The sequence below is a fragment of the Drosophila pseudoobscura genome, chromosome X (genome assembly GCF_009870125.1).
Source record: "Drosophila pseudoobscura strain MV-25-SWS-2005 chromosome X, UCI_Dpse_MV25, whole genome shotgun sequence".
Classification (NCBI taxonomy): Eukaryota; Metazoa; Arthropoda; class Insecta; order Diptera; family Drosophilidae; genus Drosophila; species Drosophila pseudoobscura.
Window position 1 is genome coordinate 50,918,162 of NC_046683.1, and position 26,074 is coordinate 50,944,235.

Here is a 26,074-nt window from a genome sequence, read left to right on the forward strand (position 1 = left end):
CTCTGCTGCTCTACTGCTCTCCTGCTCTACTCCTCTCCTGCTCTCGTGATTGTTCTGCAGCTACAAATGCTCTCTGGGGAGCCATTGGGGAGCATAAAGAGCACTAAGCAGCCGTTGGCCATGAATTATGCTTTAATTGTGCGCGTTTTTTCGGGGGGGGAGAGCCGGGGGTAGCAGGCTACAATAAAGCACGGGATGATAATGAAAACTCCGATTGTCTTGAGCATCCTTTAATGTTTGTGGAACATTTCATTTTATTCTTGGCATTTAGTGCCTGCTAAACGCTGATTTCCGGCCATGGAACTATACTTTTTGTTCCTAAGATTATTCTAGGTATTACAGATTCTGGAAGACTATTGCGGGATTCCTGCAGTCAAAAATTACTACATAAATTTCGAAATTTAATATTTTATTTAGGGAAATTTTTTATGGTAAAAACTTAAATTTTCTCCATCGACAGCTCCTACTATTGCTATATTCCACACATGTGTTTATATATACTCGTATATTTTTGTAGTATTTAAAAGTATTTTGCTTGCCCTCTGGCAGGACTCGGCCACAAAGGACATGGCACATCCTTTTGGCAGCTACTGCCTCAGAATTTGTGCTTAGCCGTTCATGAGAATCGAATCGGAATTCGAATCGGAATCGCAATTGGAATTGTAATTCCTTTGTGTTTTTTTTGTTTTCTGTCTGGTTTCGGGGGTAATGATGGGCGTGGCACGTGGCACAATTGATGTTGACTGGAAGTCATTCGCCTAATGAATGTGTGCGCCCAGGTACACGGAAAATGAGCAAAACTCTGGAGTGAACCCAAAAAAAAAACCAAAAAAAAAAGAAAAAGAAAAAAAGAAGAGCAGCCGAAAGAGCAATGACAGCAACAGGCGCAAAATCTGAATAAATAATGTGAAAAATCAGTAAAATTGAAAATGGGAAACAGCATTGGAGGACATTGGGGGGTGGGGGGTGCGGGGAGTGGGAGAAAACTGAATGAAAATGAGGGAAATATTGAAATGTTAATGAAGTTTACTTTCCGCTGATTTGGCTGCGAACCATCCTGGAGATTACTTTGGTTTTCCTTCTGGCTGCTGCCCCGAAGTTTTCCGTGGCCGGAAGTTTGCTTTGGGTTCCAGATCCCATCCCGAAGATTCCTCTGATTCATCCAAAGTTTCCACTTCCTTGCTGCTGTTGATTCGTTTGTCGTTTGTCGCAATCAACAGATGATTGAATAGGCCCTGGCCTGGCCCCCCTCGCAGATATTTACAGATTTTACAAATGTGCAAAAGACGAGTATTTTGTGAAAAATTTTAATTAGAATTTGCGACCGCGAAGCGCCTTGAAGGTGGAAGGCTCTTCGAGCTCTTGAGCTCTTATTAATGTTGCCCTTTGATGATTCGCTGAGAGTCTCCTTGGATGGCAGGACACGTGTTGCTTTGATTTTTCTGATTTGATGGCAAAAAAGTTCGAGCCAGAGTCAAAGTCAAACAAAAAGAAAGTTTTTGCATGTGTGCGCGTATTAAATGAATATTGATGTGAGTGTGTGTCTTCTCTGTGTGTGTGTGTGTGTGTGCGGGAGTGTGTGGGGGAGTAAGCAATTATAGTAATTGCTTTGAGGCTGATAGCTGCTGCTGATAGCTGCTGCTGCTGCTGTTCCTTTCTGTGTGTCTCGCACTGTCTTGGCCAAGAAAATGAATGGCCTCGTCCAGGGGCAACTGTCGTCGGGTTCATTAGCATAAATATCAGCTTACTTTCGGCTCATAATGTGCATATTTTAAAATATATGAATATATCTCTTCCAGCAGCTCGTGTTGCTTTCTTTTCTCGGCTGCTGTCCCTGGGTCCTGCGGCCTGTGGCCTGCGTCCTGCCTACCTGCCTGCCTGCTGGCTGCCTTGTCCCTGTCTTGGCTTGTTGATTCGAAATGAAATATATTATTATGGCAAACACGCAGGACATTGAACAGGATCCCTGGGGGCCTCTCACTCGCGCGCTTCTCGCTTTTCGCTTCTCGCGTCTCGCGCCTTGCGCCTTGCAGCTTTATTAATTTATATTGTTGACTTTTATCAGCGGCGTCATGTCAATTTTTGTTGCCTCCGCCGCTGTTGTTGCTGTTATTTCTGGGTGGCGCCCCCGATGCCGCCCACCTGGCCGTGTGGTGTGCCCAGGCGCCTTATCAGCAACACGTGTAATGAATGCCTAAACTGTCATTATCACCTTCTCTGTGTCTCTCTCTCCGCCCGAGAGTATGTTTTCTGGGTTGTCATGTCAGCAAATATTGTACCAAAGATATCCCCCTGGCTTTTGGCTCTCAGTTCTCGGAAAGATTTACGAGCAGCAGCAGAGCAAGGAGGAGGAGGAGGGGGTGGAGGGGGAGGAGGAGGAACAGCCAACAGCCGTGGGCATAACCATCAGATCTGGCTCCCACTCGGAATGGCCATAATGTGACACACATCAACATATACTCGGCCAAAGAGCGGAGGACACTCTTTCACTAGGCATTACTCATACGCACCGTGGGCGGTCCTGCATAGGAAGCATTCTCTCCCTCTCTCTCTCTCTCAGTGTCTCGCGCGGTGCCGAATTTGAAAGTTGCTATTTATATTTATGCTCTGGCACACAGAAAAGAATAATAATGATAGCCTCACGCACACACCCACAAAACAGGACTCTGGTGTTTTTCTCCTGTTTCGTGGCGCATCGCATCGCCTACGAGGAGTGCGCGCTATAAGTCATAAAAAAAGGAAAACTTTTAAAGGGCCTCTTAACTTTCACTTTCATCTTGAGGCCTCCACGGAGAGACTCGACGCTTCCATTGACTCAGCGAATGAATGAGTGAATGACTGAATGAATGAAAGGCGGACAGAGTGAATGACTATCCCTATTGTGTGCCTCACTGTGTACAGTGTACAGCACAACATTTGCCACTCACTGGTCTCCCGCTTAACTTTTATGATTCCCTGCCCTCCAAAGAGACGGCCAGAGATGCGGTTACCAAGGCTCTTTTTCCCCCTCTCTCTCTCTCTCTCTCTCTCTCTTTCGATTGGGCCCCGTCGACGGGCGGTCGCATAAATATGAAGGCGACTGTAAGTGATGGACTTTATTTTTAATATTGGCCGCCAAGGAAGCGCGAGAATGGGAATGGGAATGAGAGAATGCCATTGGCATGAGCCTCTCTCTCTTCAGTCTTTTAATATTACGAAATTTCTTATTTTTAAATGAAATGAGATGGTCAGACGGGGTCAGTCCCTCAATACTCGCATCTGGCCTCAGCGCTAATGAAAATATGTTCGAAATGTAAATTGAGACATTCGGGAAGGCTTTAGGGGAGTCCCGGCACGGCTTTTACGATGGCCGGGCGGCTGAACGATTTCCGGCGCCTAATGAATTTGTCCAGGCTCCTTGTCTCGCTCTCTGCTGACCCACATCCACGTCGCGTTGGTCATCTTATCGGGGTGCTTCCCTCCCGAGCAATGTCATGGGATATCGCAGCAGCGGAATGAAGTCGACTGGACATTCTTACCCTTTTCAATTTGCCTGATATTTTGCCGGGAAATGGGTCCCAGTGTGATAATCACTAAGAATGCGGAAATGGAAAGTATTAAAGAGGCTGAGACAGGCGGGTAGACAGAAAGACAGGCGGATAGACTGGCAGGTCCCTTGTTAACTTTGTGTCGCCTTTTGTATTGCTGTCTGGATTAGCGGAATGCCCTGTAAAGGTTGGCCTCTCTCATGAACAAAGGATGATCGAATACCCAACAGAATGTGTTTGTTTCTTGGTGCCAAGACTGCCATTCTGTTCCCTACTTTTCCCCCTAATTATCTCCCATCTACAAGGTATCATTATGACCACTATTGAGCTCTGAAAAACTCTCGCTTGTTATGAACTATGCTGTGGCATTCGGTGGAGCAACAGTCGCTACCCGATCATTCCGCTGCCTCGGTGGACCAGGGACCAGGGACCAGGGGCAGGGGCTGGGGGCAGGCATTCTTGGGTGCTCTTTATCGGGGATGCCAGAGCTGCGCAAATCGCCATAAATCTTTGGGCTGATTTATGTCGCCGCCCGGCATTGGCCTCCAAAATTTATCGCATCGCGATGACAGCTGCGCCCCAAGTTAGCCCACGGCCACAGGCATTTCCTGTCTCCTGTCGGTGGGTCCCTTGGTCTTGCTTGGTCGTGGTCTTGGTCTTCGTCCTGGTCCTCTGTCTGCTGTCTGCTGTCGGCTGTCGGCTGTCTGTTGAGGCCTGGTCCTCTGGCCGTTGTCCGTTGTCGGGCACGTTTGTCAGCGGCTACAGTTTCTGGTGTGGATGCCTCGCGGCCGACATCCTTTCCCGATGCGGCGATGTGGCGATGCGGCCATGCGGCCGCCTGGCCGTGAGTGGCCGTCTTCAAGGCAAACAGCCAGACGTCAGGCGTGTGGCCAATATATATGGGCGGTAGGGGGTGTAGGGGGCTGGGGTTGGGGTTGGGGATGGGGCCTGCATGGGCTTAATTATCATGGTCGAAACGGTGCCTTTGCTCGATGCCATTGCTGTGTGACTTCTGTCGGAAATTAATTTCCTCGCTCTCCTCCACTCGCGACGGGAGAAAGCGACCGACAGCGATATGTGTGTGTGTGTGTGGGGCATTGTTTGCCCAAGTGTGAGGGCCTGTGCAAATGGCCTCCCACTCTCCCACTTTCCCTGGCATGTATTTGCGTTTAATTTTATATGAATAACGGAAATTTGCGGCTTTCCGACATTTTAAATTGCCATTAAAGCCGCTGCAAAGTGCCCTCCCCCCCCGCACACGCGTTAAGGCCATTACACACACGTCCATGGCAGGGCCCAAACGAAGGAAAGGAAAGGAGATCAAGAGCGAGAGCGAGAGCGATGAGAATGAGGATGCGGAATCTTGTGCGGTTGCATCTGCGGTTAGCGAACAGATACAAATGTTGCGAGTATCCATAAATAAACCATTTGCAAATTGCTGGAATTCATTCTGGCTGATTGATTTCAACTTTCCCCTTTCGCTTGACCCACAAAAGAAGGCTGGCGGCCGGCGGTGTGCTGTGGCTCCCAAATTCAATTACCAGAATCCCTGCAAATGCAAAACGTAATGGAGAAGAGGACCTCTTGATTTGAGCGTCGAAAGATTAATTAGCCAGATTCCTTCCACCTACGGCCTGTGGAAATCATAAAGTTTTGCTTCCCCAGAGAGTTCTCTTCGGTTCGGTTCTGTCTTGTTGTCTGTGCTAATGGGACTAAAATGGTAATCAAAACGTAACTTAATCAGGCTTTTGATTTTGAATAATTAATTGAAGCAAAAGAGAAATACGAGGTAATTGAAGGCATTCGATGCTTAACGCTTAAAGATCATATTTTATCGACTTCGATTTCGATGGCAAATTTAAGCGAATGGAAAGTTATTTAAATGCAATCAATACGAATGCTTCCCCCAGAATGGGAGGGCCAGTAAATGCCAATCAATTAGTTGCCAGACAGTTTCAAATAATGCCGATGGTGTTTTAGTTACAGATGCCGACGAGGGGGACGTTGTGGACATTTATACCCGGTACTTAGTCAGTCCTCCGGCAGACATCGCTAATATTAACCACCACGACAAAGAAAACGTGTCTGAACATGTCTGAGCATGTCATCGGGCGCTGCGTAGCCACTGCAAATTGATTTCTTCCTTTTGGCTATAAGAATGATCCGAAATGATCTCATAGATACGGTCATCCTCTATGGTTGTGCGTTTTTACAATTCTCGTATCTTCAATATTGTGGATGCCATGGATTTTCGTTCTTTGTGGTTGCCGAAAGGGGTGGGGCGAAATTTTGAAATACACTTGTGCAGGTTCCATATCACAGCAGTGTGGATACCAGATTTGGTTGCTCTAGCTCTTATAGTCTTTGAGATCTAGGTGCTCACTTTTTGCGATATGCCAAGCCGACCATGAAACGTGTGTGTTAGAGAGAGACAGAGCGAGAAAAAATGAAATTGGTTTCTTCATTCTGGCTATAATAATAATACGATCTGGCTCAGATTCTGCAGTCTAGAAGATATAATCATTCTCTACGATTCTGCGTTTTTGGATTTTTTCGTATCTTTGATATGGTGGATGCCATAGATTTTCGCCCTTTGTGGGGCGGAAGTGGGCGGGGCGAAGTTTTGAAATGTACTTGTAACAGTGACATATCACAGAAGTGTGGATACAAAACGTCGTTGCTCTAGCTCTTATAGTCTTTGAGATCTAGGTGCTCATAGGGACGGACAGACGGACAGACAGACATGGCTCAATCGACTCGGCTATGGATGCTGATCAAGAATATATACACTTTATGGGGTCGGAAGCGCTTCCTTCTGGACGTTACACATATCCGTTTTCACCTCATTTTGATTATCGGGAATAATAATTCGAATTAAAGCGTAATTATCGATGTTTTCATGCGGTACTCGGCTTCAGAAACACCTTGTCTTTACAATTTAAAAGTTATTTTGAAAGAAGATGGAAGACTCAATGCCAAAAGGTTCAATGCCACCAAGGAGAACTTCCTCTGGCAACTGTGGCCTTAATTTTAAAACGATCAGAGAAGTTTTAGCACTTTCAAATTGATTTTGATTCCTAGATTCACGATATTTCACTCGGGAAATGCGTTGCAAATGTTCTACCCATCCATATTAACAATTTCCAGGAATAAATCAGAGTCTAAGCGAGACCCAAATCCACAGTGAATAATGCTCACAGAGAGCAGAGAGACGGTCTGTTCTGGACCGCTCACACTGCTTCTTAGAGTTCTCAGTAGGAGCTCTTGGGGCAGCAAATTGAGGAAAGCGTCTAATATATGTTGCAATGCAAATGAAAGCAGCAGCATCCACACTCTACACTCCACATTCCACATCGTAAACAGGACAAAGTAGAGCTCATTCAATATGTGCTGAGGATTTTATTATGGCCAGAGAGACTCGGGGACGAAATGTGGTCCGACGTCTCGACGACAGCTGTGGGGCTGTTATTGGCAATTATTGTCCATAAATTGCACATTTATGAGTGCGGGCATATGTACATACATATGTATGTATATGTTTGTACGTATGCGTGTGTCCATGTGTGAGCTAGTTTACCTTTTTGCGAATGCCACAAATGTGCTCTTATTTTGTGTCTAATGTGGTCCATTAAGAGAAACAGACCGAGAGCCAGTGCCAGAAGCACTTCTTCTTCTCGCACACACTGATTGCCTGCCCCGCCGAGTCTGGGCAAATATTTGGCCAACGGTTAGCCACTCATCCAGGGCTCGGTTCTCGGTTCTCGGCACTCGCCACTCGGCACTCGGCACTCGGTTCTCGGTTCTCGTTGGAACTTGGCTTTGTGGCTTGTGGCCCAGTCAGACTCGGAGGCGTTGGCTTAATTGCATTTCACAGCAGCTTTGTGTCGGCTTTAAGTCAACCAGGCCCCCAATGTTGATTTGTTTTTGCCAGCCGCCCGAACCCTCCGCCCTGCTACCCACCAACCATTTCCCTAGCAAGTCCCTAGCAGTACCCTAGCAGTACCCTCCATTTCCATCAGTTTTCCCATTTCCAATTCCCCTCCACAGTCAAAGGGCAACTAAATCAATATGGCCAGAGCGAGTGGATGTGGATGTGGATGTGGATGCCAACAAATCTACTTGGGGGAAAAATGCTACCCAAAGAGTGAGGAGAGGGCGTGAGCGTGGGTGCGAGCGGGTCAGAGAGGGTGTGGAAAAATCTATGCATGAATGTGATTTTCAACACATTTTTCACATTAACTGCCATCCGAACGGAGCGGAACGGGATGTGCCGTACGACAACGTCGTCAGTAATTTTGTATGCACAGTCTGCTGGCAGGACAACAAATCACTATCACTGAATCCTCAGCACCGCCAGCACCACCACAGTGGGGTGCTGGAAAAAGGAGTGGGCCATCACTGCTCTTAGCACCCTGCCCTGGGGGATCCTTAGCACACCAGTGGGTTGTTGCGGCCGGCTTAGAGGGTGGCGTGGCCCCGCTGCAATATAAATAAGCCAGGACCCCGCTCTGACCCGCCTGCAGTGTCAGTTGCAGTTCCACTTCCACTTCCACTTCCAGCTCCAGTTCGATCTCTGTCCTAAGCGAGAGATATTAGATTGCCAAGTGGCGGATTGGGGAGTGGGGAGTGGGGCAGGGTGCGCCCAGGGGCATGTTCCAAGATATAATAATGCAGTCGACACGCCCAAACGCCTACGCAATGATGAAATAAAACAAACAAGAAGTTGTCAAGTAGACAAGGCAGCCACGAAGATGGGATACACTTGGAGAAACCATAAGGAACAACAACGGAATATATAAGCAGATATATGTGCTTACGTATTATCTCTTCAAGGATATAATTCTTATTCCAGACATAAGTGAGTTGTGTGGAGGAGAACTTTTCATATATTACAGTAGAGTCCGGTTATAAGGACACTCAAGGAAGCGACGATTTTACGTCGTTATACCCGGAAGACGCTCTAACTTCTCTATTCTATGATTGCCACGTTCGTAATAGGTTTTTAAAAAGAAAAAAAAATGTAACAAATTTAATTCAATAACACATTTATTTAAACAATAGCAAATACATAATTCATAATATAACAAGATTAATTTCTATGTGGGGTTTTTCTTTTTATTCTTATTTTAAATAATCAGTAATTTTTGATTGTTTTTGATATATAAAAACAATCGCGCACAGCTGGGCATTAAGCTCTCGTCATTAAAATTTGAATGGAATCTATACAAAATTTCTGCAGCCCTAAATCGCCAAATCATTGTCAATAAGAACATATTCATCCAGTTCTTCTTTTGAAATGGGTGCCGATAATTGATAAATACACAGATTTCTAACAGCGTCGCTTAATGCTTAATTTTTTTGTCATTATTTCGCTGTGGCAATAGCCGGTTGAATTGTGAAAAATATCGTCGCTATCGTATAGGCGGTTTGTCGCTAAAATCGGAGACCTTCTGAGCGAAGGCCCTTTCATATAAGATGGTGTGGGGACCAACCAAGTCATTGAATTTTCGTCGCTATGACCGGACGGACGCTATAAGCAGAGTCGTTATAGCCGGACTCTACTGTACTTCTAAGAATCTATATAATTTTAATACCCAAACTCTGTTTGATTACAACTGTATTTCTTATTTATTTTTATATATTTTTTTACTGTAGTTTTTTATTTAATTTAAAGTCTTTCATATTTTGTATTTGACTTTTTAAAATTTTAGAAAATATTTCAATATTTGTAGACCTTTAGAATTGCAAGAAAAATCTTCTTGGAAAATGTAGCAACTAAAAACGCGTTTTACGGTTTGTTTTTTTGCCCATGTTGCAGGCGGAATAATACAGCTCCTGCCAATGCAATTTTTCCGAGAGGGAGGGGAAATGGGAAAGCTGAGTAAATAGGAAAAAATTGACACGCATTTTTCACCTTTTCCATCAAAAAGGGGGAACAAATAGAGAGAGAGCAAAGAGCAGAGGGAGAGAGAGAGAGAGAGAGAAAACAGAGCGATTGAGCGTTTGAGGGACTGTGGGACGGAGGGACTGAGGGACGGAGGGACTGTGCTTCCTGTTGTTCGGGTTGATTTCCTCCTTTTAGATGGAGCTCAACTTTCGATTTTCTCCTTGGTGTTTTGCATCGCAATCCGTTTCCTTCACTTTGGCGGTGCGGGGGAAGTCTTTGGATCGTAGAAGGATTCGAAGGAGCAGAAGCAGGAGTTCCGCCAAGGAAAAGGCTGCAGCATGTCGATGCCTCCTCCCCCGATTCGCGTTGCAGTCCCGTTTCTTGGTCGAAAGTTTTATGCACTGTTTTTCCTTATCATTTTTGATTTATGTAACTGTTTTTTATTATTTTCATATTGTTCGAAATGCTGCTGCGATGCCACGCCCACGCCCCTTCTCTGATTGCTGAAATCACAAGAGTTTTTCGTTTTTCTTTTCTCCCACACCTCCCACTCTGCCTCTCCCCCTCCCCTTTCATATCTCATTCTTTTTTCTCTCGTTTTTTTCTTGTGTGTCTTGTGCCAAAAAATTCGTATTCCATTCCGGGCTCTGGGTTCTTGATTCTTGGTGCTTGCTTGGTGCTTGGTTCTGGCCATGGCTGAAAAGTTTATGGCTGCAAGAAGATGAGAAACTGCCACAAAGTGGGGTGCAGGAGGAGGTGCCACAAGCAGAGGGGAGTGGGAAACGGAAGAGTTGGTTTAGTGCATGGCGTGCAAAGATTTCTTACGAGTTTTCAAATTTGATTTTTGCTGTTTGTTGTGGAATTTGAAATGATTATGGGAAGCCCCACCCACTTCATTTTCCACCCAAGCCCCCCACTCACAGCCCCCCATCCCAGACCCACTCACAGCACATTGGAAAGTTGCATTATGCGCTTTGTTGGTCAACAAGAATACTATTCAAGGGGGGGAGGGGGGCGGCGGAAGGGAGGAGAAACTTTTACTCTACACATGAATTATGCATGGCTGCGGCTGACACCGGACTCGGACTTGAAGTTCCGGACTGAGACCAGACCGGAGCAGACCGGAGCAGACCACTTCGGGCGTAGAGATTGCTTCAAGTGTTTTTGTACTACGTGTGGCTGTGCATTCATTCCCTGGAATGCCAGTCATTTGGAAAATGTATGGCTAATGTCCCTCCCTACCATCAGCATCAGCAGCAGAAGCATCAGGAGCAGCAATTAGGCAAATCAGCCGTGAACACATATCGGACATGGAGAAATTGCATTGAAACTTTGATAAATAACCATGCAATCAGTACAGGGCACAGTGCACAGTGCAGGAGAGTGTTCTGGCAAACAGTTTCGATGCAAATTCGATCGGGGAAACTCTTCATAGAAAGGCCTTTCTTGTTGAACATTCAAATCCCTCTCTCTCTTTCTCTCTTTTTCTGTTACATTAATGGAAACCTCAAAATGTACTTAACACGGCGTACAAGTTTTTGGAGAAGAAAAAAATGTTGAAATACTCGCAAGTGAAGAGAGGCGTTCGGAATGAATGACTGCTTGCGGCTAAAGCTGGGGCTAGGTCTGAGGCTGGGGCTGGGGCTGGGGCTGGGTTTGAGGCTGGAGCTGGGACAGAGGCTGGAGCTGCGACAGAGGCATTCCAAGTGCTGGCAATTGTTGACATTCCTTAAAGCCAGCCAGCAAGGCTTCGATCCTTCGGCATCCAACAGCCAACATCCAACATCCAAGAGCTAGCAAGCAAGCCTCCATCTTTCACGGGCCCACACAATGAAATATTAATAAATTCCATTACCAAAGAAAACACACTCGAGTGCGCAGCAAAACATCAATGGCAGCGGCACCGGCATTGGCATCGGCATCGCCACTGGAATCGACATTGGAATCGGAATCGAGTTTGGGAGCACAGGAGAAGCCAGCACAAGGAGTATCGTAGTGGAACTTCCCGGACAATCACTGAAGGAGACGCCGCTGCCGATTCCGATTCTGATTCCGATTCTCTGTGATTCTCTCTCTCTCTTTCTCTTGGTTTTCCGCTATTCTGTTGAAGCATTTCACTTTTGCCACGCAGACAATTTTCAATTGAAGTGGCATAGAGAGATGCGAATGGGGACGGGTACGGGGACGGGGACAGAGAGAGAGGAATGGGAATAAGAATGGCCTGACGTGGGGTAATGTGGCGGGTAGGGGGTGGGGATGTGACTTTCCAATTCAATCTAGAAAATACATATAAAATGTATCGCATATAGACATTTAGATGGCATTCAATGCACACTTACAATATTTTCTGTGTCGCATTTTGTTGTTTGCAAAGACTTTATTGACAATAAATAGAACGCGAGATGATCATCACGATGATGACGATGATGATGATGAAGCCACCACACTCAGGACACAGCACAGAGCACAGATGATGAGGATAGATGGCGGATGGCAGATGGCTTTAAGCCACTTTCCCTAGCCCCGAAAATGGGGGTAAACTTTAATGCCCATTATGGCCAAATTGCCACTTATCGGCGCAGGACAACTGCAGATTGGTATTAACAATAATATTTGATTTGGCAAATTAAATTTCCCGCCTTGTGTACGCAGTTTTAGGCAAATGTGCTTGTTAACAAGGCCAACACGAAAGGCAGAAGGCTCTCGCTGCTCCCACTGCTGCTCCCTCTGCTGCCACTGCTGTGGCCCTTTTTGCTGCTCCTTTTTGTATGTCCTTTCCTGTGATCTGGCCTGCTGGGCTCTCCTCTGCAATTAAATGCAAATGGCGTGTGAAAGCCAATTTTGAAAAGTACACAGACAAAACGTAAGTGCAAGGCACTCGCTTTCGCACAGCTAATTTGGCCCAGAGTGGAGGAGTGGAGCAGTCGAGGAGTGGGCGCCACGCCCTTCGACAATGCCGTTCACTTTGTGCTTGGCTGGCTCTCATTACTGGGCCAAAAGTCGGTTCGCCCGATTACTTCCCTCCTTCGAAGAGACTGTCGTCAGACGTCTGCCTGGGAGCAGCACTTGGCATTGGAATGGATACTCTTTAAGCTGCATTTAATTGGAAATGAATACGTAAATATATTGAACATTAGATGGGGTAGGCAGGGGGGAGGGGCGATTTCTTAAAGGTTTAAAGGATGAATTCATTCATGGCCTCTCAACTCTTGTTCCAATGGATAAATTAACATTTCATAGCGCGTTTTCATTCGCTGCGCATACACGTATTCAAATTAGGATCCACTTTTCACTATCACTTTCAGTCATGCCGCAATTTGCATGCGGATATCTATCCTTTGTCTATTCGGTTGACTTTAATTGCTCAAAAGCCAAGGGCAGCGGCTGTGGCAGCGGCAGTGGCATGACAAAGGCAGTGCCGCATATTTTCGCTGGACGGGACTGGTCGCAATGGAAACCTTTTATTATAATTTCGGGCAAGACATGGTCGCTGGATGTTGGATGTGCTCGAGCGGAAACCACCAAAAGCGGAAGGCGCTAGAGGACAGGAGAGAGGTGGATTAAATGGGGCGGTGGGGGGTGGCTTGCTGGTGCGTGATTTCATTCATTTGACGATGACCCAAACTAAAAACCAAACCACAAAATACACAAAAGCACAAAAACAAAACACACACACACACACAGCCAAGGCAGGCAGCAGTTACGATCCTTCCGCACGCCAACTGGAAAGGTGGGTGGTAGAGGGAGGGAGGCCGAGGTGGAATCATGTCAAAATCCGAAAGCCACAAAACAATTAAACAAAATTGCAAATTAGACCAAAAACTCACTTCCATTCGCCAAAAGTTGACAGCCAGCAGCAGTCCCCCTGCCCAAGCAGGAAACAACAGGCAGAAGTACGATAAGGACTCGACCAGCCACGCCCCATTTGCCAGCAGGCACTGCTTCACTGTTTGCTGCACAGAGTGAAATGTCAAAAGGAAGGAAGTGAAGGAAATTGCCTATTTGCAATTGTAATTTATTCATTTTGCTTAATATGCCGTGAAGCGCAAGGCTTTTTCGGCCTCCAGGATCCGCCTCCAAACAATTGCACAAAACAATAATTTTCTCATACTATATTTTGTTGGCTTTTGTTCTTCTTTTTTTGGGGGTCAATTGTTGCAATGGTTTGACTAATGACTGGATGTCAAGGTCGTCTCTCTCTCCCTCTCGGCTGTTGGGCTTTCAATTAGGAGCAGCAGTGCTTCATTTGCATAATTATCATTATCATAAAGTTTGACGAGGGATAACGAGTCGCCAGTCGCCAGTCGCCAGCCGCCAGTCGAGTGGGAAATTGCCCAAACAAGGATTTTATCTGATGGATGAGGCTGTATTTTACTTTATGGGAATGCAAATGAAGCCTGGAATTGCCTTCAGATGGATTTTGGCTACCGATTTGAGCAGTGATTTGTTTTCTCACAATTTCAGATACACCTAGAGAAAATATTGTATACAAAAAGATTTGCTCCGAGAGTGGGGAATTTTTTCCCCTGCATTTGCGCATTAATATGCAAATATTTGATTGAAATATATTTCATATTCAGTATTAAATATTTCCATATTTAAATTAAATTGATTTCCTACAAATCAAATATATATTGTATTTATTTTTGGGTTTTTTTTATATTTTTGTTTATTTATTTATATTTATGATGTTTCCTTTTGAAGCATTAGACAGCTGCAAAGGTCCTGCCACCTCTTTTTCAATGAACAAAATAAAGTGCTTCTCCTTTGGCTAATTTCCCTCAACTAAACTCTAATCAAGTGCTATTTCCCCCATTTGTTGTTTTCACTTTTGCAATCCTCTAATGGCACGTTGTGCCTTATTTCAGCCCCCCTTTAGCCCCAATCCTTCCAGCAGTTAGTCACAATTTGTCCAAGATCTTTGATTATTGAGAGACAGGAGCCGGAGGAGGAGCCGGAGCCGGGCCAGGAGCATTCCTTTCCTTTGCCGACACTTATTCCCTTTCAGCAGGATACTTTCCCTAATGGACTGAAGACTTACCGGCAGTCTGCCGGAGCTCCACGGAGCAGCTATTTAAGCAGGCCGCCCCCCTCCGCTCGCTCACCTTGTGGCCAACCGGCCCAGAAATGGGCCATAGATTGCAGTTTTATGTCACAACATTCAAACAAATCGTTGGCCATTTAAAACGGTTTAAAAGCCATTGCTGCAGCCCGTAACTGCCACACGGTGGCATGAATCTCCTCACTCTCTGCCCTCACTGTCCTGTCACCTCATTCTACCACAAAAGACAACAGCCAGGCAGGGGGCTGTCGGGCTGTGGGGCTGTGGGGCTCTGGGGCAGGGGAAACTCTGTTCCGTTCCAGAGGAATGACAATAAATGAGCGCCCATTTGCGTACGAGCTTGGCCTCCCAAATGGAGGAGCCAGAGAGTGGCAGCGGAATAGCAGATGGAGGCTACCCCGAGGGGAGAGCCGGGTAAATTGTTTTGGCTGTCGAATTACGTAAACATTGTCATAAATGAAAAATTTAGCAGTCTTCGAGACGCAGTCGAGTCAAGCATTTCATTTGCTCTGGCAAATTTGTCAATCTCTGCTAGCGTTTTTGCTCCGGCTTCTGTCTCGTCGTTGGCTTTGGCCACACGGATACGAATACGGATACGGATCCTCAGACGCCGCCGGGCCTCATGTGAGCTGATTTTGCTGCCACTGTGTGGTCCTTGCTGTTGTTGCTTTTGTGGTTTTGCCAGCTTCAGACCAACGAAAAGTGTTTACCCTTCATGAGGGAAAGATGGTTCTATGAATCGCCGTAGACTTCAGTAGTAGATTTCAGCGTGGAACCCACAGTAGATTCTAGTCTTTGCTGAGGGCCATAACAGAACCAGAGACTCCTTTGTTTCTGAAACGACACGACAGAGCCCTGGAAGAGTATCCACCGCTGAGTCTCACGCCTGGACTTTCTCCTCATTTGTTGGCTGTTTTGGGCCCTCTCGCTGTGCTCCCGTGATGGAAGATGTCTGCGTCTGGCCTGCGTCCTCTGCAGCAGGCGCGACATATTAATTATTCATTTCGATTTTGGTTTGCTAGCAGCGGGATACAAAGAGAGGCCCCCAAAAAACCAAAAACCAAAAAAAAAAACAACACAAACAAAAATAACTGGATGGGAACTTTGCGGCAAGGACTCGGGAGCTGCTTGTGATTTATAAACACGCGCGTCGCTTTGGGTGATTTACTGCAAATTGCTTTATAATGTTATATACATTTTGGTCCCGATTTCGTTTGGTTGTGGAGGTTTGTTGTGGCGGTTGCCTGCCTGGCAGTAATTACAAGCGAGGGAAAGACTCAAAGACGCAAAGACGCAAAGAAAAATGATTCATAATTTAGGGGCATTCCTAATCCAATGGATTAAGTGAACGACAACTCCTAGGCATTCCATTGCCCACAGTTCAGAAATCAAAACGATTACTTCCTCTAGAGCTCGTGGGAACTAGGGGCCTCCTCCACTGAATCGTTTTTGAATAACTAATGAGTGCGATATCCCTGTGAAATCAATCATGTCTGAAAATGGTGTGTTTTTGTGCTATTTACGCATCACAAATGAAATATATTTTATGCATATCTAATCACATTGCTGAATGCAGCAGACAGATTGATGCCAAATGGCCTCCAACTATCTTTTGAAATTCATTTTCGAGCAAAGTTTGCCATTTATGTCTGTATGTATGTGTGGGTATACCGCAAAATGTTTTCTATCGAGAAATATTTCTCTTCATTCAGTTATTTGTTTTGGCAATTGAAAAGTTCTTACCGAGAAAGGTTACAATTCGCTTGGGGCTCACACGTTGCTGGAGTTCGAACTTGCTTGAATGCTGTGTTTACCGAGCAAACGAGGAATCCTCGCTGCCTCCTACCTCACTGCCTTGCCTGGCTACCTCTTCGGAAGTGCCTTTTGTTTTATTCATGAAATACATACTAATATTTAGCAGTAGTTATCGCAAAAGATTGCTCCAACGACCCTTCTGCTTATTACGAATACGAGTATTCGCGATACATACATATATACGTTTTCATTTGCATTTGCATTCGCATTGGCAAAGGATCCTCCGAGTTGTGCACAAACATTTTTAATGATTATGATGACGGGGAAGGAGGCTAAGGACTGCTGACGGCGAGGCCGGGGGAGGCTGGCAATGGAAGGCAATGGCGGAAGGAACGAACCAGCAGCACTTTCACTGCAGCACCAGAGACACGTTAAAGTAAAAGCAAATCTTTGTTTGATACCATTTACATTTACATTTACATTTACATGCCTCCTCCCATCTGTGAATGTATGTGTGCCTGTGTGTGTGTGTGCGTGTGAATGTGTGCTGTATTTATGTAAATTCTGCCTGATATCTCTCTCCCTCTCTGGCTTTTTTCGGCAATGTTTGGCCAAGGCCTTCGTTCCTTTTTTTCTCTTTTTTTTTTATTGCATAAATTCTTCTCGTAGCTGAAAATTAGAAACGTTCCACACTGCGTTCAACTCCACTGACAGTGCGTGGCAAATTGCTTTCCAAAGTCTGAAGTCTGCCGCAGGAAGTGTGGCAAGGAGAGGGTGTAACCAATAGCTAACAATAATAGCAAAAAATGGGTGTCTGGCTGCTGCTGCTGCCTGTTCGCTTCCGTTTCCGTTCCGAGGGCAGTGTACGAGTATATTCCTCTTCCTTTCCGTTGTACTCGTAATTTGCATGAGCAAGAGAAATATCCATGCATTAGAATTATGAATCCCTTCATTGGAATAATGGCAACGAATGCCGGAACAATTTTTATCGAAATTTCCTTTTGGCTGCACGTGTGCACACGCGGCGTATGCGCAATATACAGATGTGCCGCCTGCTGTCATTATTCTGGCATTAAATGCCTATCGAATCGATCATCATAGTGCGTTTCCACATTCAATAGGATGTCAAGGAGGGTGGCAGGCGGAGCAGTGCCAGTGCCAGTGGCAGTGGCAGTGGCAGACAGGCAATTAACTTAATTACTGTTTAAACTTTTCAGTCCCCCGTCACCAGTCGCCAGACGGTAGACACCAGGCGGCTGGCGGCAGTCGGCAGCCGAAAGCTGAACAAGAATTATATTTAGCAAATTAAATTCCCAGAGTTTCAGCCAGAGATTGAGCACATGGCGGAGTAGAGTAGAAATTTTGAGGAAAATTGAAAATTATAACCAAAAAGGGAGCCCCGGGCGGAGCGATGAGCTGTGGAGAGAGAGAGAGAACTATTACCAGATATATTGGATTTATATTATGGATAGAAAAAACTGCACTTTTGAAAGGTTTAATCAGCAGATTGATATTCAATTGTGTTCACAGGAAATCGTTGTATTCTTTTTGGGCAAAATCTTTAAACCACTTTAAGCTTTGCTCCACAATTCTAAAGGCTTTTGACTTTAGAATTATTTGAATTTTCTGTGTTTTTGTTTTTTATTTATTGGCTTGGCTTGATGAAAACAAAGCCTCCCGCAAATCGATTTCTATTTCGTTTGTGAATCAAATCTGTTTGCTCACGAAAATATAGAGCCACAAGCGCATTGTATTTGCATTTGATTGTTGCTTCAGTTTCAGGCATTCAGAGAGATGTCTCTGGGTCTCTCCATTGTCCCTGCCATCGGGCTCCACTGTACGGGCCATCATTATGCAGGCGGCATGGCTCCATTATCGTTTTGTTCTTTCCGTTGTCGCTTCTGGATTTTGTTGCACCGAACGGTTGACGGGCGCTGCAGGAGACAGCCAATGAGTGCATTTGACTTTGAGAAAGCAGTTCTCGAGCAGTTCGCCCCGCCACCATCCTTCATTTAGCCAGATTTGTCAGTTGCCATAACTTTCGCGTCAGTCCACTAACAGCACTCGTTCTCTCCCTCTTTTCTGCTCTTTACAGGCCACAATTCGTGCAGCGGAGGACGAGCCTGGCCATAAAACAGAGGCGGCAAATAGGAAAAGCCAAACGACAAGCATCCAGCATCCAACATCCAACATCCAGCATCCAGTCTTTGTCTGCCCTGTCTGGGTCCCTGGCAATTGGCCAAGTTAATAGAGAAAACCGGAGCCGGGAGGCCCGATAATGACGTTGCTGCAGCTGCAGCCGCTGCTTCTGCTTCTGGTTCTGGCTCTGGTTTCGCCTCCAACCCAATGATGATGCTGCTAACTTGGTTATTGCTGCCGGCATAGACAAAAACACAGACACAGACGCAGAAACAGCAACAGAAACAGAGCCACAGAGCCAGACGCAGGCACAGACACAGACACAGCGAGAGACGAGAGACGAGAAGAACAAAAAGAAATAAAGCTAGCCCACCCCCCAATCGGCAGCCTTCGGCCAGGACCAGGCCTTCGTCCAGGCTTACTGCATTTCCGCTTGTTGTTCCTGTCGCCGCCATCATCCAGAAGCGTGGCCATCGCCATGCCACTCCACATGGCGCACAGCATCTGCGTGGCCTGGGCGATGCTCCTCGTCGTTATTGTGATGAGCGGTAAGTAGCGGCATCTGCCTCGGCTTGCCCAACCAAAGTTTCCCCTTTATATTGTTGCCGCAGTTAATTGTTGGCTGTTGTTTGTGCCTCTCTGCCTTTCCATGCCACATAATTGTCCGTTCCCATTCCCATTCCCGCTCCCGTTCCCGTTTGCATTTGTGGACCGGACTGCATTTTGTTTCAATTAACAATTAGTTTTGTGCAAAACTCTTCGCCGCACAAAAGTTATGGCCCGAAACAATATTGTGTGGCCGAAAGCCTTGGCCGAAATGAAAGCTGGATTCTCCTCGAAATATGCCCTCGAACACACACAAAAGTGTGTGTGCTAAATAAATGAACAATTGCGTGTGTGTGTGTGTGTGTGTGTGTGTGTGTGCGTGTGTGGCATGAGGAAAAACTCAATAAACTGTTGTTGAAAGTTGAAGAGCTTGGCAGGAAACTTCAATCGGCTTTCCTTTCAAATACTTTCACCCTGGCAGAGCAGTCTTTTCATGGGGTAGTAGTTTTTTTTTGTGTGTTTTTGTTCTATTTTTGTGGCTAAAAACATGTTTCATCTAAAAGCAATTTCATATTATGCTACTTCTCGACGAGCAGCCACTTTGGGCCAAAGGAGAAACACTCCACAAGTTGTCCTCCCAGCAAACGCCTCACAATGGCTTATCTCTCTCTCGCCTCTGGAGGCAGCCCGGAAATCTTTCAACATTTGGTAGCGGCATCAAGTGCAGGCCTGGCCTTCTGTCTAATGGGCCTTTGGGGGAAATGGTGCTTTGACTTGCGGCCAATGACAACATGCAACATAAATATTTGTGCAGCAGAAGGCAAATGAAACAAATTATGTATACGGCACGTGCGCCACAGGAATGGCACTATTTAATTCCCACGCCTGAAGGCCATTGCCATGGCCATGGCCATTGCCAAAACCAAAAACTGATTTAATTAACAATTGTCAAAGGGAGACACAGAGCCCTTAATGCATTTGATTTATTTTTTAAAGCGTCGACAATTTATTACAGCAATGGCAACAAATAATTGTCGGCGGATGAGATGCGAAGGGAAGGCATTGATGGGCAGGGAAAGGGGAAGCGGAAGGGTCTATAGTAAAGCTCAAAAAGTGCTCGAATTAATTGCATTTTTGGTGCAGCAAATACATACCGAAGAGCCGAATGAAACATGAGCAAAAATACAATTAAAAACAATGAAGAAAAACACTGGCTAAAAAAAGAAAACAAACGGAAAAAAAACGGGAGCAAAATGTGGGTGGTGTGGCAGGCGGATAGACAGGAAGAGGATCGACAGCGAGGACATATTTCAAAATTCAATTAAAATAAAACAAAAAGGCGGCAACTCGTGACAGCAACAACGACGACAGCCAACGATAGCGACACTATGCAATTTCCGCTCAGGGCGTGCCACTGCCAGGTGGGCGTAAAAATAATTAAACCTCGCCCAAATAAACATTGACGACAATGCCAAAGCGATGCCGAACCAAACCTGCCACAGCACCAACAACAGCAACAACAACAGCACACAGAAGCCAACGCAATCTAGAGAGAGGAAGCTACGAGTAACCGACCATGGGGATACCCTTCCATATTGATTGTTCTTTGGGTAGCTATGGGAATGGGTGTTCCGTAGACAGTATTTTGAGGGCTGTACGAGCAGCCTTGTCGAATTATTTGCTATGGTATGTCCAGGATCCAAAACGGTACTACCCTTTCACAGAGAAGTGTACAAATAACAAGCAAAAAAAGGAAAAAAATCCACACAAGCAAACATCCAAATGGTGGCAATTTTTTAGTGATTTTGTCGCTTGACATTTGGCGCTGACTTCTGCATCCGACATGCACAATATTTTCAATTGAATTACGGCGATATGTCGATGGAAAATAAGTTGACCAATCGCGGTATCGTCTGTCCACCAAGGATCTCAACTACTGGGCCAAGGCCGAAGGACAAGGATGGAAGCTGGAAGAATCTGCTGGAAAAGCTTTCTCTGGAGCCCCACATCCCTTCCCTAAACATCCCACTGTTTCATGAAAAGCTTTGGGATTACACAGATAGTTGGATAGATGCGGATAATCCTTCAAGAGGTTGACCCTTGCCTAACATTTCAGATACAATTTGGCGATGGCTTTTGTATTTTTAGCGAGAATTTGGCCTCGGAGCAGCATCGAAATAGACATCCGGACAATGGGCTGCGACAAGCGAAATCAGTATCGCTTTCGATTAGAATCGAACTAATCGGTTCACGCTCGATCACTCCAGCCGTCAATCAATCAATCAATTTGCAGGCCTGCTAACTGCCGCTGATGCTGCCGCTGCCGCTGGTGCTGCGCCCCGACATTTCTTTCTAAGTGCATTTTCGTGTTTTGTGGCATCGAATGCCACCTGCTAGTGGGGGCACTGGGGGGATGGCCACCGACGGCCTCTCTATGCGCGTTTCCGCAGAGATGTACCGGAAACGGTTGCCACTAATCAATTATTTCCCTTTGCGCGCATTCAATGTTTGGCCAATTTAAATATTGATTATGATTGATTTAGTGGAAAAGGCCGCAGTATTTATTTAGCTTTGACCCGTGGCCCATTGGTTACATTGGCTATATTGGGTCCATTGGGGCCCCACACTTCAAATCAGTCGCAATTCCGATTCCAATTTCCATTTTCGATGCGCTGTAAATTATACAAAAAAGTTGAGTCGCTGGTGGCAAGTGTGGCAACACTTCACAGAAGTCATTGCCTCACATGTTTTAATATGAATATTTTCTACACAGGACTCTGCATAGAAATTGCCTGTACTCTCGTGAATAATATTTGGGGAAAACTTTCGGTCTGTGTTTGCTGCTGCGTTTGCGTTTGCGTTGCTGCAAAAAGAAATCAAATAAATAAATGCATTGGCCCGAAAGAGTGCAGGCAGGATGCCAGTGAAAGGGTAAGGGGGAGGGGGGGCGGCAGGGTAAACGAGGGACCGAGCAATGATGGCGTTTGGCCACTGGTCAAATATTTACAACAAACTTTGCGTTCTGGCCAAGTCATTGAACGGCTGGCAGGGCCAACAACTCAAACAGAACATGAAAACACACACAGAATCAGCAGCAGGAGCAGCAGCAGGAGCAGCAGCAGCAGGAGGAGGATCTACCAGAGGACTCTCAGCGAAACTTGGCAACGTCCACCTGGCCATAAAAACAGAGCTCTGTCCTCCGTCTCCCTGGCGGTGGAGAGCCACGTAGGTAATTGAGTATGAATGGGGAATGTGTCGAAAGCGTTTTGTGATATTTGGCAAACAAAATGCCCCACGGCTCCTCCAGACAAGGCTCCTCACCTACAGCAAGCAAAATAGCTGGAAAATGAATTCGATACATTATCATGACGTCAAGTCGTGCGTGGTCCTCGTCCTCGTCCTGGGTCCTGTGCCCAGGCCCACTGTCGGAGCTTCGAGCGGCTGGCGAAAAGTATAAATTACATCCAATGCCGGGGCCTGCTATCGACGGGCATCGGGGCCATTTCTTATGCGAAACACCTGCAGCTCACAACGAGCCCAAGACCAGTCCCAGGGTCTACGACCAGTCGTCAGGATACACACACACACACACACACAGGACTATAAGACCAAGTGGCATGGCAGGGCATGGCATAGCAAATGTGGCGCATAAATGAATTACCAATGAACCGCATGGTTCACGTTTTCAATTTGAAAGGCTGGGCGCTAATTTTTGGGTAGGAGTGGGTCCTCCCTCTAGAACAAAGGCGGAATAACCATTTGACAGATGTGCTGCACAGGCGTTTCGTGGCAGAGCAGTACAGTGGAGCCCACTACACGGACTTTGTTCCCACCATACTCATCATTTGCTATTTTCGTGTATCAAGCCATTAAACCCAATCAAATCTTGTCGGCATCCATCATTCAACAGATACTCAAAGGTATAGATACTGCTTGCTGCTTACTGCTTAGGCAGGCTCTACTGTACAGAGTGGAGGTGGCAAAGCCCAGAGAGCGAGAGAGAACGTGAGAACAAATCGACAGCCTACATAAAAGCGCAATTTGCGCAATTCCAACGTCAAATTCCATTTGATTACAACACGTTGACGAGGACACACGCATCCTTCGCAAACAGCCATTGAGATCCATCTATGGCGAGTAGAAGACGACACTCCGTGCGACACTCCACTCCGTGCGACACTCCACTCCACTCCACTCCATGCTCCGTACTCCGTATTCCAAGTAAAAGCAATTTCACTAAATCTGCAATTGTTATGTCGCCTGCTAAACAACTCACTTGGCTGCCAAAAGACCCACTCCAGCCTCCTGCCTCTTGTGCCTCCTGTGCCTCCTGCCTCTTGTGCTTGTCCTTCTGGCCCAATTCATGGGGCAAACGTTCTCACACGTCAAATATTTATATATTGCAGTGCCATTTGCTTATTGCTCTTTCGCTTCTACGATTTGGGTATTGATTAAGCGGCCATCGGGGGACTCGGAGTAGGATTCTACTGTCCCGCCTCAATTACTGCATCAGTTTATGGCCCACACACGGGCGAGAGTCCTGCTGCCATGGCTTTTACAGTTTTTTTTTATGTATCCTGTGTATAGATTGTTAACGTCCTGGCGAAACGTACAAGGAGCTGTGGCCCGAAGAAGGGCATAAATCATGCAAACGACTTGATGGCGTCTATTAGTCCCCGTTTATAGGTCTAGTTAAAGTTTACGGTGAGCAGCAATTAAACATAACGGGCGCCGGGTTCCTGCTGAATCCCCGAAAAAACCCCCGACCAACGAGCCAAAGAACAACAAAAAGGTTGGCCCACATAAAAAAACAAAACAAAAGGACCCTCGTGGAAACAATGTGGCAGGGCCCGAAATAACATAAAAAACTAATCAATTTAATCAATAGAAGGAGGACTGATGGATAGATGGCTTTTTCCCCAGTGTAAATTTGATGAGCAGTGATTACGTCGCACAAACACACTCATGTGGGGCGGGGAGGGTGGGCGGTGGAGTATATTGTGTATCTTTTGGGGCTACCACTACGTGAGGAAAACACACCCGAAACAACAAGGAAACTTTCGGGGGGCGGCGGGGGAGCGTGTGTGTGTGTGGAATCCGAGGCCTGAACATCCTTTGCCGCTGTCTGGATTCCCACGAGTGCACTTTACACGCTGCCTCATGAGGCGCACTTGTGCGGCAGCAACAATTGAGAATTTATTCATTGAACTTTCAGTGGTTTCAGAGTCCCGAGTTGATGCCCCTCATTTAGGCCTGTTAACCGAGAAGAATTTCCGTGGCAATACAAACAATTTCCGCAACTAAAACATTCGATGATGTGGCTGACTGACTCACGGGCCCTTGCCATTTATGGCTGGCACTCCTGTGCCTCCTGTGCCGCCTGTGGCTCCTGTGCGTGTGCCCGTGCCCGTGTCCGCAACCTACCGGAGAACCAGAGTCTGAGTCTCTGTAGATTTATTGATGAATTTCATTTTATTTAATTTCATTCGAGCGTCGGCCAGCAGCACGCTTGAAATTGCTTTTATTTCGAGCGAGCAGCCGCCGTACCAGGGCCTGAACCAACTCTGTTGCTGTTTGCTTTTCATTCGTTCTTTCCCGTACTGTTTTCCCAGACATTTATATTGCTTCGTGTTGGCCCAAGCCCCCTCCCCCCCCCACACACACACACACACACATGGCAGAGGCAGCGGCAGCGGCAGAGGCCGAGGCAGAGGCACAGGCAGAAGAGAACGTTGCTGGCATCTAAAGTGGCTGCGATTAGTTTGCTAATGTTGTAATTTCATCATTGGCGAGGCACTGGGCTCTGGGCTACGGGCTCTGTGCCCCGTGCTCTGTGCTCCGTGCCCTGTGCTCTGGATACAGGCTCTAACTCTGACTGCGGCCGTGGCTGTGGGGCAACCACTCAAAGCATCGCAACGCAACGCAACGCACCGTACGCTTGGCGCTTAGCTAAACATCATCCAGGTACTTGACAGCCGAGGCAGACCACATTTTGCTGACCATTGTGCCACGCCCCACGCCCCAAAGGGCAACGAACCACCCGGCCATCTCCGGCGTTTTGGCCAACATTTTGCTGAGTTGTATTGGCCGCTGGTTCGCTCTCTGAAGTTTTGTCGATTCATTGAAGTGAGTGGCTTTTTATTTGTGCGGCAGAGAGAGAGAAAGCGGCAAGCACATTTTTTGCCATCGCTTTTCCAATCCAATATCCCTGCTATCCTGCGTCCGTTCGCTTTTTTCCCGTCGTACTATTGAAAAGGAAATGAACTCATAAAAAGTAATTTGGCCATAATGCTTTTGGCCGAGTTAGTTACTTAATTTGCAGTTGCAAATAAAGTTTCGCTTTATTAATTTTGATGTCGAGTGCCGGGCTGCTATTATTCGTTCTGTTCCGTTCCGCTTGCCGCTTGCCACTTGCCACTTGCCGCTTCCCACTTGACAAACTTGCAGCTCAGCTCCCAAAAGTTATGGCCAGAAAAAAGTTGCACGGAGAACAAAAAACGACCAAAATTGTGTTTGCTACAAAATGTTGTAAATTTAATTTCAAATTAAATTGAATTAATTTTTGTGTGGATTTCTTTTTCGTAGCCTTGAGGATGTAATCTATACAGAACGTGCCACACAGCCCCACACATCGTCGTGCCCCACATATCGAGAGGCACGAGATAGGTGGCGACCTAGACGGCAGTCTGCCTGCAGCATTTCCAATTGAATTTCTTAAGTTGATATTTTTATATATTTGGAAAATTCAATTAAATGGCAAATATTTGCACAGGTGTCTCTCTCTCTCTCTATCCTCTCTCTTTCCCTCTCTCTCGCTCTGCCTATCGCGGGCTTAATTCGTTATTTTCCATTTAACCAACCCAAAAAACTCAATGGCTCAAAGGTTCTCCTGTCAATCACTGCCGGGGAAGAAACTTCCCGGGAAAGTTGATTGTTTTTCTTGTGTCTGACTTCTGCCACTCTCTTTGGGGCCGGGGGCGGGGGCGGGGGTGGTGGAAATTGCAAATATAATGAAATTTGTTCCGTTCTGGCGCCTGTAATTGTAACTTGTCTGCAGAAAAGGCAGCGGCCGAAGCGGTAGATGTTGCAAGTGGCAGCTTCTGCGCTGCCAGTATCTTACTCGAGGAGCACCTCTAAACGGGGGCCAGGGGAGGAAGA

General features: G+C 46.3%; 1 protein-coding gene across 6 annotated transcripts in view; it reads left to right on the forward strand.

Moving 5' to 3' along the window:
• Positions 1 to 26,074, forward strand: part of dpr6 (defective proboscis extension response 6) — a 104,226-nt gene that overhangs the window by 14,398 nt on the left and 63,754 nt on the right. For all 6 annotated transcript variants that reach the window (XR_004470601.1, XR_004470602.1, XR_001453175.2 and 3 more), the window contains exon 2: positions 18,327 to 18,918. Coding sequence is in view for 2 of the 6 variants with exons in the window: in XM_033384889.1 (XP_033240780.1) it covers positions 18,849 to 18,918 (70 nt within the window). In the remaining 4 variants the exon portion in view is untranslated. The remainder of the gene's footprint in view (positions 1 to 18,326; positions 18,919 to 26,074) is intronic.